Here is a 14,493-nt window from a genome sequence, read left to right as displayed (position 1 = left end):
TAGCATAACATGTTACATATACAAGTAACTGAAAAAATATTACGTTTTATTACTGTCATAAATGATCTTCCTTCTCTCTTATCTCCTATGCCACCTAAATCTATCTGTACTTCTCTACCAACATATCTCATTTTTGATCATGCATATGTCTTCTCATTTTGCATAAATCATCTGCTTCATATACTGTAAATACTTTTGCAATACAGCTCAAGTCATACATATTTTTTATCATTAAAATTTCTTTGATTAACATGTATTAATTTAGATATCAGTAGAGTTAATGTGATATTCTTACATGGGCATCCATCATACACTAATCATATCCAACCCCCCTTTACCTGCACACACACACACACACACACACACCACATACACACACACTCACACAGCCTTACCAATCTTATTAATCACTTGTTTACATTCAGGTCAACTTTTTTCAACTTCCATATATGAAAACATAACATTCTTATCTTTATGTGTCTGACATATTTTACTGAACATAATATCTTCTGGTTCCATCCATTTATCCATACACAATTAAATATTGCAATAAATATTCACTGTCTATGTTTAAGACAGAACAAGTAATAATAACCATAAAACTTCCTTGAAATGATCAATAATATCTCATTTTTTAAAAAAGGCATTATTCTGGTCATACCAATGCCTCTCACTGCTATTTGATCCCATCATGCTTGGCATCATTCATAATGGGAAAAATGCAGAGAAAAGTGTGACTGATGTCATATGGTCCACTTCTCAAAAGGAGATGACGTAGCTTTTTATTTTCCCACCCTCAATCCAGAGCCATAAAATCCCACCAGGACTTTCCAGACCACTCCGCATCATATACACTAAATACATAGTTTGGAGTTGAGGGTAAAGAAATTAAAGGACATTGCTCTCACCTACCTTGGAGGAATAGTTAAGTTTTACAATCCTGAATATGAGAACAAGGAGGCTTAGATCAATCATTCATTGACAAAGGAAACCTAAGAACAACAGAATGTAATGACAAAACATTTATCAATGAAGTGATGAGGTGAGAAATTGTTACTAATAAAAATTTCCTTTTATTCCACACTCCCCTACATTGTGCCAATCACACTTCATTTTCCAGTGTTCTCTGTACAGTCATGTTACTTTCATTACTGACTGGACTTTTATGAGTTCTTTCCTTTGTATGATATATTCCTGCCTCTATTTCTCAGAAATTTATCAAAACAGTGCAATTTTTACTTCTTCTAGGAAACCTTCACAAAGTATCCCCAGGTAGAGCTCTGATGTTTGTACCAGCACTGTATCCCATGTATGTTTAGACACTTAATTTTTTGCATTTTCCATTATGCTGAAAATTGCTCTGGAGTAGGAACTTTGCTGTACTTGTTTGTTTATAGTTAGTACTACCCCAGTCCCAACCATGCTATAAAGGTTACAAAATGTGTGTTGAAGGACTTCAGGACTCATTGACTAAATGAATGCATTCTCAGTTCCTAGTAAAGACAGTATTGGGAATTCAAGCTAATCTAACTTTAGGGAGTCTCGTTCCATTTTACTAACATTAATTTCTGTTGCCATATGGTGCCATATCCCATATGATCTTTGGCAAAGGATTTTACCAAAGGTGCTGCAGATGCGTGGGAGATTGGGTTGATTCCAAATTTCTCTGGAAACTTTAGGATTTTTAAGTAAATAGCTCATCTGATTCTGGTTTTCTGCTACCTTTATTCTGAAATTGAGGTGAAGAAACAATTCTAATCTATTGAATGCTTAAACAATGCTTTAGAGCTGAATGGAATTGCATCTGAAATTCAGTTTCCCAACTTAATGTTGTGAGTTTGGGGCAATGAGCTCACCTTTCTGAACACTGTTTCTTCATCATAGAGAACAAATAAAAACTCTTCTTTGGAATACATATGAGAAGCATTTACAAGACACTTTAAGTCTTGAGAAGGGAAGACTGCAGAAAGCACCGTAACTCACCAACTATTTTTTCCTGACCACCTACAAACGGGTCTACTGATGGTGAAGACGAGAGAGGGGAAGAGAAATAGAACAGGAGGGAAAAGTAGACCACCAGTTGGTTCCTACCTTTTGGCAAGAGCCTAAGATTAAGTACCTGCCTTCGGACCCAGGGTGCTATACCCTTCTTCACTCCAATAGCCTCTCAAGTGAATCTCCACCTTCACTCAGGTTCTTCCTGGTCCCTGCTGGCTCAAACTGGTATTATCCACAGTTGATATATGAGGAGGCAGAGCCCCCAGAATTAGCTTATTGATGGCAGTATGTGGAGGGGATAGAACCAATATTCCAATCTTCCAGTATAGAGGTCTCTGCAGTACACCCTACTGCCTCCCTCCACAGGGTATTTTTACTTTTGGAAAAAAATCATCTTGCAGATATCCAAAATGTCCATGAAAATTTATCCATATGTGTTCCTGAGCAGTGTATAAAACAGATAATAATAATAAAAATAACAATGAACAAACCAGAGACTGTTAAAATGGAAATAAGAACCCACAAAGAGTAAGTTTACTTTATTCTTTTATAAAAGCCTGAAACTTTGACTTCAAAACTAGTATAAGTGACAAGAGAGATGAAATATTTTATTAAAGCAGAGAAAAGTCTTAGTACATTGAAAGTTTTATATCAAAAGCATAAAATTGGACCCTGGTAATTTTATCTTTTTTGAAATATGCTGTGTACTGAGCTCAGAAAGCCAAATTATCTCATGTTCTCATTCATTTGTGGAATCTAGACCTAAAATGATTATGACAGTGATAATAATAATGATGACAATGATAATGAGACATGAGTGTATATGGGGGTCTGCCTAGGGGTGATCAGTGGGAAGGGAAGTGGGAAAGGAAAGGATGCTGAAGAATGAATTGCTAAGACTAAGAGAATAAAAATATGCAACACATATACCTATGAAGGCAGCATAATGAAACCAACCAAACACTGTTTGAAAGAGGGGAAGCAAAGAGGAAGAGAAGGGGAAATGGAAATATAATGGGGGTGAACTTTTTCAAAGTACAGTGTATGCGTGCATAGACTTATTACAATGAATTTCCCTCATATCACTAATGTGTACTAATTCAAAACTAAAATAAAAATTTAAAAAAGAAACAGAAAAAAATAAACTATGCTATGTAAGTGTCACTATTTCATATTTTTTCTGTCACCAAATAGTTCTATAGGAAAAAATTATTGAATGATTTTGCCTATGAACACAAAATTGATGACAATCTTAAAAGTATGGACAACTCAATATATTACAAACATTACAGCCATGTATGGAAAATTCAGAAGTGCATTCCAGGTGCTTAGGAGGAAACAAGACAAATAGCACAGCGCTTCCCTATGATATAGCTTGAAACAAAAACTCAAAAAGGAGGATGATTGAATGGAGATGGAAAATTGTTCCAGAGTAAAAGAACTTGTTTTCCTTGGTCTAACCCAGAATCAGGATGTGAGCTTGATCTTATTTTTTCTCCTATTTTTGGTATATGTGACAACTCTACTGGGAAACCTCCTCATCATGTTCACCGTGACCTGTGAATCCCGCCTTCACACCCCCATGTATTTTCTGCTCCGAAATTTATCTATTGCCGATATTTGCTTTTCTTCCATCACTGCCCCCAAGGTTCTGGTGGACCTTCTCTCAGAGAGAAAGACCATCTCCTTTGATGGCTGCCTCACTCAGATGTTTTCCTTTCACCTCATTGGAGGTGTGGATGTAATTTCTCTGTCAGTGATGGCATTTGATCGATATGTAGCCATCTCTAAGCCCCTGCACTATGTGACAATCATGAGCAGAGGCCGTTGTGTTGGGTTGATAGCGGCCTCCTGGGCTGGGGGTTTTGTCCACTCTATTGTGCAGATTTCTCTCTTGCTCCCACTCCCCTTCTGTGGACCCAACGTTCTTGACACTTTCTACTGTGATGTCCCCCAAGTCCTCAAACTCGCGTGTACAGACGTTTTTATACTTGAACTGCTGATGATTTCCAATAATGGGATGCTCACCACCCTGTGGTTTTTCTTGCTTCTGGTGTCCTATGTGGTCATATTATCACTGCTAAGGTCTCAGGCAGGGGAGGGCAGAAGGAAAGCCATCTCCACCTGCACCTCCCACATCACTGTGGTGACCCTGCATTTCGTGCCTTGCATCTATGTCTATACCCGGCCCTTCACTGCCCTCCCCACAGATAAGGCCATCTCTATCATTTTCACTGTCATCTCCCCTTTGCTGAACCCATTAATCTATACTCTAAGGAATCAGGAGATGAGGTCATCCATGAGGAGAGTCAGGAAAAGGTTTGGACCTTGTAATGGAATAGATCAGTAGTTTCCTCCTATCACCACTTTTGAAGATGTTTGCATATCAAGTAAACTGTATTTACTAAGTGATTTATAATTAATTTCTTCATTTCTACTAACATACACATGACTTTCAATGGTTCTGATCACCATGTCATAAAAATAGATAAATTTTAGGTCACAGAAGAAAGTAAAGAAATAAAATTTTTTGCAATAGAGATGTGTATTGCTTTTGCAATACAGCCTTGGATAAACTAAAAGAAACTGAATCAAAAAACACTCAAATATTCCTACTATACTTCTGCATTGTTACCAGGAAGGGATCTGAGACACATATTATCAGCCCACATAGGGGTTTTGGGACTCTGTGATGTCTTCCATAAAGTAATCACATCCTAATGAAATAATCTCATCCAAATTAAGTTCCTCCTCCCATTCTACAGTAAGAATAAATTAAATAACTTTCACCTGAGGATTTCAAATCTAAATCCCACACTCCAGTGCTTAAGATCATTTGCCTATGAGTTACATATGCTTGAGTTACAATATGGGCCCCACTAGTTATGAGTTCTGTGACCCCAAGAAAGTTTCTTATCTGACCTTCCTCTGAATCCATACCTGCTGTCCACCATGCCAGTGTATTCCACTAGCAGCCTACGCTAAGCTCTAGCACAGTACATGGGACTTGGTTTCAAATTTCATGTTTTCTTCCTTCCTGTATCCCTAAGGAGGATTCTGCTTTTATTTATTGTCATATCCATAGCACCTGAGACAAATGGGAGATCGTAAAAACTAATACAAACTTGTTGAATTAAGAAGCTTAATGACTAAATATTGCCTCTCACTGGTTTCTGCTCTTCAAGTAATTGGAGGGTATGTTTAAGAAAAGAGCTTGGTATGGTGGAGTAGCTCAAGTGGTAGAAAAAGGCTGGATACAGTGGCACACACTGTAGGAAGATCACTTGAATCCAGAAGTTCAAGGCCAATCTGGCAACATAAAGATAGAAAGATACCATCTCAAAAAAAAAGAGAAAAAAAAGAATGGAGAGGCAGAGAGAGGAAGAGAGAGAGAGAGAGAGAGAGAGAGAGAGAGAGAGAGAGAGAGAGAGAGAGAGAGAGAGAGAACGAAAGGCCATTATCAAGAAAACAAATGACAAATGATAAAGAGCATTCAGGAAAAAAGGAACCCTATAGGTGAGAAAGTAAATTAGTTCAGTCACTATGGAAAGGGGTATAGAGGCTTCTCAAAAATCTAAAAAGCAGAAATACCATGTGATCCAGCTATACCGTTCCTGGACATATATCTGAAGAAATGTAAGTCAGCTATAGTAGAGATACTTATACACCCGTGTTTATTACAGCATTATTCATGTTAGCCAAGCAATGGAATCAGTCTAGGTATCCATCGGCTGATGAATAGATAAAGCAAATGTGATACATGTAAATCATGGAATATTTTTCTGCAATAAAGAAGAATAAAGTTATGTCATTTGCAGGAAAATGGATAGAACAGAGATCATCCTGTTAATTTAAATAAGCCAGACTCAGAAATACAAATATTATGTTTTCTCTCATATGTAGAATATAGTCTTATATGTATATGATGTGTATGCATACATACACAGAACACACACATATATATGAATGACATGAGTATAGAAGGGTGACTGTTGGGAGAGGACACCAGTGGGAGGAGAAGGGAAAAAGAAAATGATGAGGAAGGTGAATATGATCAAGGTACATTATATTCATGAAAGATAAAACAAATGAAGTACCTTTAATGAAAAGAAAAAATAGTTATCCTTTTAAAAAAAGGCTTCTGCAAGAAGAAACAAATAATGAAGATATGTGACTGAAGGTAGTAATGACAGCTGTGGGCAAAAGTTTAAAAATTTTTGAAGGTCAAGGTAGCAGAATTTGTTGATGGATCATTGTGGGTTCCTGGGCACTTGTAATCTATGAAAACCTAATTTTCCAGGTCATTGATCCATTGAGAGCTTCATCATTATCACCTACATGCCTCCTTCCAATCTGATGCTACCTTCCAATATTTCTTGTGTCACACATCAATAATCACTCATGCATGGTTGAAATTGCCTAAGGCAATTGTTTGGAAGCTCCCCAAACAGAAATATATTTCTCAATAGAAGCCAAATGATAACATCACTCAGTCATATGATAGAAATCATTATGGCTGTGGTATTTTCTTGAAGACTCAAGCTACCCAGGAAGCATCATGTATTCAAAGCTAGAGAAAAAATAGGTGAAAATAGTAAATTTTTTCTGGGTTCAGTGATGCTTGCTTGGAATCCCAGAATTTGAGAGGCTAGTGTGGAAGGGTTTTGAGTTAAATGCCAGCTGGGTTTTATTTCTTTTTTTATTTTTTCTATTTTTTTTACCCAGTTGGAATTTGAATTTTATTTTATTTATTTATTCATTTTTATTATTCATATGTACATACAAGGCTTGGGTCATTTCTCCCCCCTGCCTCCACTCCCTACTTTACCACCCACTCTGCCCCCTCCCTCTCCCCCCCCACCCCCTCAATACCCAGCAGAAACTATTTTGCCCTTATCTCTAATTTTGTTGTAGAGAGAGTATAAGCCATAATAGGAAGAAACAAGGGTTTTTGCTGGTTGAGATAAGGATAGCTATACAGGGCATTGACTCACATTGATTTCCTGTGCGTGGGTGTTACCTTCTAGGTTAATTCTTTTTGATCTAACCTTTTCTCTAGTTCCTGGTCCCCTTTTCCTATTGGCCTCAGTTGCTTTTAAGGTATCTGCTTTAGTTTCTCTGTGTTAAGGGCAAAAAATGCTAGCTAATTTTTTAGGTGTTTTACCTATCCTCACCCCTCCCTTGTGTGCTCTCACTTTTATCATGTGCCCAAAGTTCAATCCCATTGTTGTGTTTGCACTTGATCTAATATCTGCATATGAAGGAGAACGTATGATTTTTGGTCTTTTTGGCCAGGCTAACCTCACTCAGAATGATGTTCTCCAATTCCATCCATTTACCAGCGAATGATAACATTTCATTCTTCTTCATGGCTGCATAAAATTCCATTGTGTATAGATACCACATTTTCTTAATCCATTCGTCAGTGGTGGGGCATCTTGGCTGTTTCCATAACTTGGCTATTGTGAATAGTGCCGCAATAAACATGGGTATGCAGATGCCTCTGGAGTAACCTGTGTCACAGTCTTTTGGGTATATCCACAAGAGTGGTATTGCTGGATCAAATGGTAGATCAATGTCTAGCTTTTTAAGTAGCCTCCCAATTTTTTTCCAGAGTGGTTGTACTAGTTTACATTCCTACAAGCAGTGTAAGAGGGTTCCTTTTTCCCTGCATCCTCACCAACACCTGTTGGTGGTGGTGTTGCTAATGATGGCTATTCTAACAGGGGTGAGGTGGAACCTTAGTGTGGTTTTAATTTCCATTTCCTTTATTGCTAGAGATGGTGAGCATTTTTTTATGTGCTTTTTGGTCATTTGAATTTCTTCTTTTGAGAAAGTTCTGTTTAGTTCACTTGCCCATTTCTTTATTGGTTCATTAGTTTTGGGAGAATTTAGTTTTTTAAGTTCCCTATATATTCTGGTTATCAGTCCTTTGTCTGATGTATAGTTGGCAAATATTTTCTCCCACTCTGTGGGTGTTCTCTTCAGTTTAGAGACCATTTCTTTTGATAAACAGCTTTTTAGCTTCATGAGGTCCCATTTATCTATGCTATGTCTTAGTTGCTGTGCTGCTGGGGTTTCGTTGAGAAAGTTCTTACCTATACCTACTAACTCCAGAGTATTTCCTACTCTTTCCTGTATCAACTTTAAAGTTTGTGGTCTGATATTAAGATCCTTGATCCATTTTGAGTTAATCTTGGTGTAGGGTGATATACATGGATCTAGATTCAGTTTTTTGCAGACTGCTAACCAGTTTCCCACCAGTTTTTGTTGAAGAGGCTCCTATTTCTCTATCGTATATTTTTAGCTCCTTTGTCAAAGACAAGTTGCTTATAGTTGTGTGGCTTCATATCTGGGTCCTCTATTCTGTTCCACTGGTCTTCATGTCTGTATTTGTGCCAGTACTATGCTGTTTTTATTGTTATTGCTTTGTAATATAGTTTGAAGTCAAGTATGGTGATACCTCCTGCATTGTTCTTTTGAGTGAGTATTGCCTTGGCTATTCGTGGCCTCTTGTGTTTCCATATAAATTTAACAGTAGATTTTTCCATCTCTTTAATGAATGTCTTTGGAATTTTGATGGGAATTACATTAAATATGTAGATTACTTTTGGGAGTATAGACATTTTTACTATGTTGATTCTACCAATCCATGAGCATGGGAGATCTCTCCACTTTCTATAGTCTTCCTCAATCTCTTTCTTCAGAAGTGTATAGTTTTCCTTGTAGAGGTCTTTCACATCTTTTGTTTGGTTTACACCTAGGTATTTGATTTTTTTTGAGGCTATTGTAAATGGAATTGTTGTCATACATTCTTTTTCAGATTGCTCATTGTTAGTGTATAGAAATGCTAATGATTTTTCTATGTTGATTTTATATCCTGCTACCTTGCTATAGCTATTGATGATGTCTAGAAGCTTCTGAGTAGAGTTTTTTGGGTCTTTAAGGTACAGGATCATGTCGTCTGAAAACAGGGATATTTTGACAGTTTCTTTACCTATTTGTATTCCTTTTATTCCTTCTTCTTGCCTAATTGCTCTGGCTAGGAATTCCAGTACTATGTTGAATAGGAGTGGGGATAGTGGGCATCCTTGTCTGGTTCCTGATTTTAGAAGGAACGTTTTCAGTTTTTCTCCATTGACTATAATGCTGGCTGTAGGTTTGTAATATATACCTTTTATAATGTTGAGGTACTTTCCTTGTATTCCAAGTTTTTTGAGAGCTTTTATCATGAAATGGTGTTGGAGCTTATCAAAGGCTTTTTTCTGCATCTATTGAGATGATCAAGTTCTTTTTGTCTTTGCTTCTATTAATGTGGTTTATTACATTTATTGATTTTCATGTGTTGAACCACCCGTGCATCCCTGGGATGAAGCCTACTTGGTCGTGGTGACTAATCTTTTTGATGTGTTGTTGAGTTCAGTTTGCCATTATTTTTTTGAGGATTTTTGCATCAATGTTCATTAAGGAGATTGGCCTATAGTTCTCCTTTTTGGAGGTGTCTTTGCCTGGTTTTGGGGTAAGTGTAATACTGGCTTCATAAAATGTGTTTGGCAGTTTTCTTCCCTTTCTATTTCTTGGAACAGTTTAAGAAGGGTTGTTATCAGTTCTGCTTTAAAGGTCTGATAGAATTCAGCAGAGAATCCATCAGGTCCTGGACTTTTCTTTTTGGGGAGACTCTTGATTGCTGCTTTAATTTCATTTTGTGTTATAGGTCTATTCAGGTGATTAATTTTCTCTTGGTTCAGTTTTGGATGATCATATGTACCTAGAAATCTGTCCATTTCTTTAAGATTTTCAAATTTATTTGAATATAGGTTCTCAAGGTAGTCTCTGATGATTTCCTGGACTTCCATGGTGTTTGTTGTTATCTCTCCTTTTGCATTCCTGATTCTACTAATTTGGGTTTTTTCTCTCCTCATTTTAGTCAGGTTTGCCAGGGGTCTATCAATCTTGTTTATTTTTTCAAAGAACCAACTTTTTGTTTCATTAATTCTTTGTATGGTTTTTTTGGTTTCTATTTAGTTGATTTCAGCTCTTATTTTTCTTATTTCTCTCCTTCTATTTGGTTTGGGATTTGCTTGTTCTTGTTTTTCTAGGAGTTTCAGATGTGCCATTAGGTCATTGATTTGGGATCTTTCAGTCTTTTTAATATATATATGTACTCATGGCTATAAACTTTCCTCTCAGGACTGCCTTAGCTGTGTCCCATAGGTTCCAGTAGGTTGTGTTTTCATTTTCATTGACTTCCAGGAACTTTTTAAATTTCCTTTTTTATTTCATCGATGATCCATTGTTCATTAAGTAATGAGTTATTTAGTTTCCAGCTGTTTCCATGTTTTTTTTTTTTTTCATTTTTCTTTTATTATTCATATGTGCATACAAGGCTTGGTCCATTTCTCCCCCCTGCCCCCACCCCCTCCCTTACCACCCACTCCACCCCCTCCCGCTCCCCCCCTCAATACCCAGCAGAAACTATTTTGCCCTTATCTCTAATTTTGTTGTAGAGAGAGTATAAGCAATAATAGGAAGGAACAAGGGGTTTTGCTGGTTGAGATAAGGATAGCTATACAGGGCATTGACTCACATTGATTTCCTGTGTGTGGGTGTTACCTTCTAGGTTAATTCTTTTTGATCTAACCTTTTCTCTAGTTCCTGGTCCCCTTTTCCTATTGGCCTCAGTTGCTTTAAGGTATCTGCTTTAGTTTCTCTGCGTTAAGGGCAACAAATGCTAGCTAGTTTTTTAGGTGTCTTACCTATCCTCACCCCTCCCTTGTGTGCTCTCGCTTTTATCATGTGCTCATAGTCCAATCCCCTTGTTGTGTTTGCCCTTGATCTAATGTCCACATATGAGGGAGAACATACGATTTTTGGTCTTTTGAGCCAGGCTAACCTCACTCAGAATGATGTTCTCCAATTCCATCCATTTACCAGCGAATGATAACATTTCGTTCTTCTTCATGGCTGCATAAAATTCCATTGTGTATAGATACCACATTTTCTTAATCCATTCGTCAGTGCTGGGACATCTTGGCTGTTTCCATAACTTGGCTATTGTGAATAGTGCCGCAATAAACATGGATGTGCAGGTGCCTCTGGAGTAACAGTCTTTTGGGTATATCCCCAAGAGTGGTATTGCTGGATCAAATGGTAGATCGATGTCCATCTTTTTAAGTAGCCTCCAAATTTTTTTCTGTTTCCATGTTTTTTGTCTTCACTTTTGTTGTTGAGTTCTACTTTTACTGCATTGTGATCAGATAGTATGCACGGTATAATTTCTATTTTCTTATATTTGCTGAGACTTGCTTTGTGCCCTAGGATATGATCTATTTTGGAGAAGGTTCAATGGGCTGCTGAGAAGAATGTATATTGTGTAGAGGTTGGATGAAATATTCTGTAGACATCAACTAGGTCCATTTGATCTATTGCATATTTTAGATCTTGAATTTTTTTATTGATTTTTTGTTTGGATGACCTATCTATTGATGATAATAGGGTGTTAAAGTCTCCCAAAACCACTGTGTTGTCGTTTATATATGTTTTTAGGTCTTTCAGGGTATGTTTAATGAAATTGGGTGCATTAACATTGAGTGCATACACGTTGACAATTATTATTTCCTTTTGGTCTATTTCCCCTTTTATTAGTATGGAATGTCCTTCTTTATCTTGTTTGATCAATGTACGTTTGAAATCTACTTTGTCAGAGATAAGTATTGCTACTCCTGCCTGTTTTGGGGGGCCATTGGCTTGGTAAATCTTCTTCCAGCCTTTCATCCTTAGCCTATGCTTATTTCTGTCAGTGAGATATGTCTCCTGTAAGCAACAAATTGTTGGATCTTCCTTTTTAATCCATTTCCTAAAGTGGTGCCTTTTGATGGGTGAATTAAGTCCATTAACATTAAGCATTAGTACTGATAGGTATGTGGTGATTCCTGTCATTTAGTTGTCTTAGTTGTTTGAAGGTTGATTGTGTGAATCTAAGTTGAGGTTACTCTCTACTTTCTTGCTTTTTCTTTTCCTGTGGTTTGGTGCTGCCTGCCTTTTCATGGTTAAGTTGGGTTTCACTTTCTGTGTGCAGAATCCCTTCCAGAAGGCTTTGTAGTGACATATTGTTTTAGTTTCTGCTTATTATGGAAGACTTTTATTGCTCCATCTATTTTGAATGATAGTTTTGCTGGGTAGAGTATCCTGGGGTTGAAGTTATTTTCATTCAGTGCCCGAAAGATCTCTCCCCATGCTCTTCTTGCTTTTAATCTTTCTGTTGAGAAGTCTGCTGTGATTTTGATCGGTTTACCTTTGTATGTTACTTGTTTTTTCTATCTTACAGCCTTTAATATTCTTTCCTTAGTTTCTGAACTTGTTGTTTTCATGATGATATGTCGTGGGGTAGTTCTATTTTGATCTGGTCTGTTTGGTGTCCTGGAGGCCTCTTGCATCTGTATGGGAATATCTTTCTCTACATTTGGGAAATTTTCTGTTATTATTTTGTTGAATATATTAAGCATTCCCTTCACTTTTACCTCTTCTCCTTCTTTGATGCCCATGATTTTCAAGTTTGGTCTTTTGATGGAGTCGGTGAGTTCTTGCATTTTCTTTTCACAGGTCTTGAGTTGTTTAATTAATAGTTCTTTGGTTTTTCCTTTACCATTTCATCTTCAAGTTCTGAGATTCTGTCTTCTGTTTGTTCTGTTCTGCTGGATTGGCCTTCTGTTTTGTTTTGCAGTTCTGTTTCATTCTTTTTTGAGGTTTTCCATATCTTGGGTGGTTTTCTCTTTAATGTTGTCTATTTTTGTCCTGAGTTCATTTATCTGTTTATTAATCATGTTTTCTGTTTCATTTTGGTGTTTATACAGTGCTTCTATGGTTTCCTTTATTTCTTCTTTTGCTTTGTCAAATTCTCTATTTTTGTTGTCTTGGAATTTTTTGAGTGTCTCCTGTACATTTTGGTTGACTATGAGCACATGATAAAAGCGAGAGCACACAAGGGAGGGGTGAGGATAGGTAAGACACCTAAAAACTAGCTAGCATTTGTTGCCCTTAATGGAGAGAAACTAAAGCAGATACCGTAAAAGCAACTGACACCAATAGGAAAAGGGGAACAGGTACTAGAGAAAAGGTTAGATCAAAAAGAATTAACCTAGAAGGTAACACCCATGCACAGAAAATCAATGTGAGTCAATGCCCTGTATAGCTATCCTTATCTCAACCAGCAAAACCCTTGTTCCTTCCTATTATTGCTTATACTCTCTTCAACAAAATTAGAAATAAGGGCAAAATAGTTTCTAGTGGGTATTGGGGGGGAGAGGGAGGGGGCAGGGTGGGTGGTAAGGGAGGGGGTGGGGGCAGGGGGGAGAAATGAACCAAGCCTTGTATGCACATATGAAAAATAAAAGAAAAAGAAATGGAAGATCCAACAGTTTGTTGCTTACAGGAGACCCATCTCACTGTCAGAAATAAGCATAGGCTGAAGATGAAAGGCTGGAAGAAGATTTACCAAGCCAATGGCCCCCCAAAACAGGCAGGAGTAGCAATACTTATCTCTGACAAAGTAGACTTCAAACCTACATTGATGAAATGAGATAAAGAAGGACATTCCATACTAATAAAAGGGGAAATAGACCAAAAAGAAATAATAATTATCAAAATGTATGCACCCAATGTCAATGCACCCAATTTCATCAAACATACCCTGAAAGACCTAAAAGCATATATAAACTCCAACATAGTGGTTGTCGGAGACTTTAACACCCCATTATCATCAATAGATAGGTCATCCAAACAAAAAATCAACAAAGAAATACAAGATCTAAAATATGCAATAGATCAAATGGACCTACTTGCTGACTACAGAACATTTCATCCAACTTCTACACAATGTACATTCTTCTCAGCAGCCCATGGAACCTTCTCCAAAATAGATCATATCCTAGGGCACAAAGCAAGTCTCAGCAAATATAAGAAATTAGAAATTATACCGTGCATACTATCTGATCACAATGCAGTAAAAGTAGACCTGGACAACAAAAGTAAAGACAAAAAGCATGCAAACAGCTGGAAACTAAATAACTCATTACTTAATGAACAATGGATCATCAATGAATTAAAAGAAGAAATTAAAAAGTTTCTGGAAGTCAATGAAAATGAAAACACAACCTGCCAGAACCTATGGGACACAGCTAAGGCAGTCCTGAGAGGAAAGTTTATAGCCATGAGTGCATATATTAAAAAGACTGAAAGATCCCAAATCAATGACCTAATGGTACATCTCAAACTCCTAGAAAAACAAGAACAAGCAAATCCCAAAAGAAATAGAAGGAGAGAAATAATAAACATAAGAGATGAAATCAACAAAATAGGAACCAAAAAAACCATAAAAGAATTAATGAAACAAAAAGTTGGTTCTTTGAAAAAGTAAACAAGATCAATAGAATTTTTTGAGTGTCTCCTGTACATTTTGGTTGACCATATCCAGTACCATCTCTATAAAATTCTCAT

The 14,493-nt window shown here is 37.0% G+C and overlaps 1 protein-coding gene across 1 annotated transcript; it reads left to right on the top strand.

Annotated features, from left to right (window-relative positions):
* The first annotated feature begins 3,361 nt into the window (after positions 1-3,361).
* LOC109702246 (olfactory receptor 4D10-like) lies at positions 3,362-4,348 on the top strand. Its single transcript, XM_020187649.2, has one exon. It carries the CDS (start codon positions 3,407-3,409, stop codon positions 4,346-4,348), a length of 942 nt encoding a protein of 313 aa, XP_020043238.1. The 5' UTR covers positions 3,362-3,406.
* Positions 4,349-14,493: the final 10,145 nt, after the last annotated feature.

Source organism: Castor canadensis, chromosome 1, assembly GCF_047511655.1.
Source record: "Castor canadensis chromosome 1, mCasCan1.hap1v2, whole genome shotgun sequence".
NCBI classification, from domain to species: Eukaryota; Metazoa; Chordata; class Mammalia; order Rodentia; family Castoridae; genus Castor; species Castor canadensis.
This window is presented reverse-complemented; position numbering and strand designations above follow the sequence as displayed.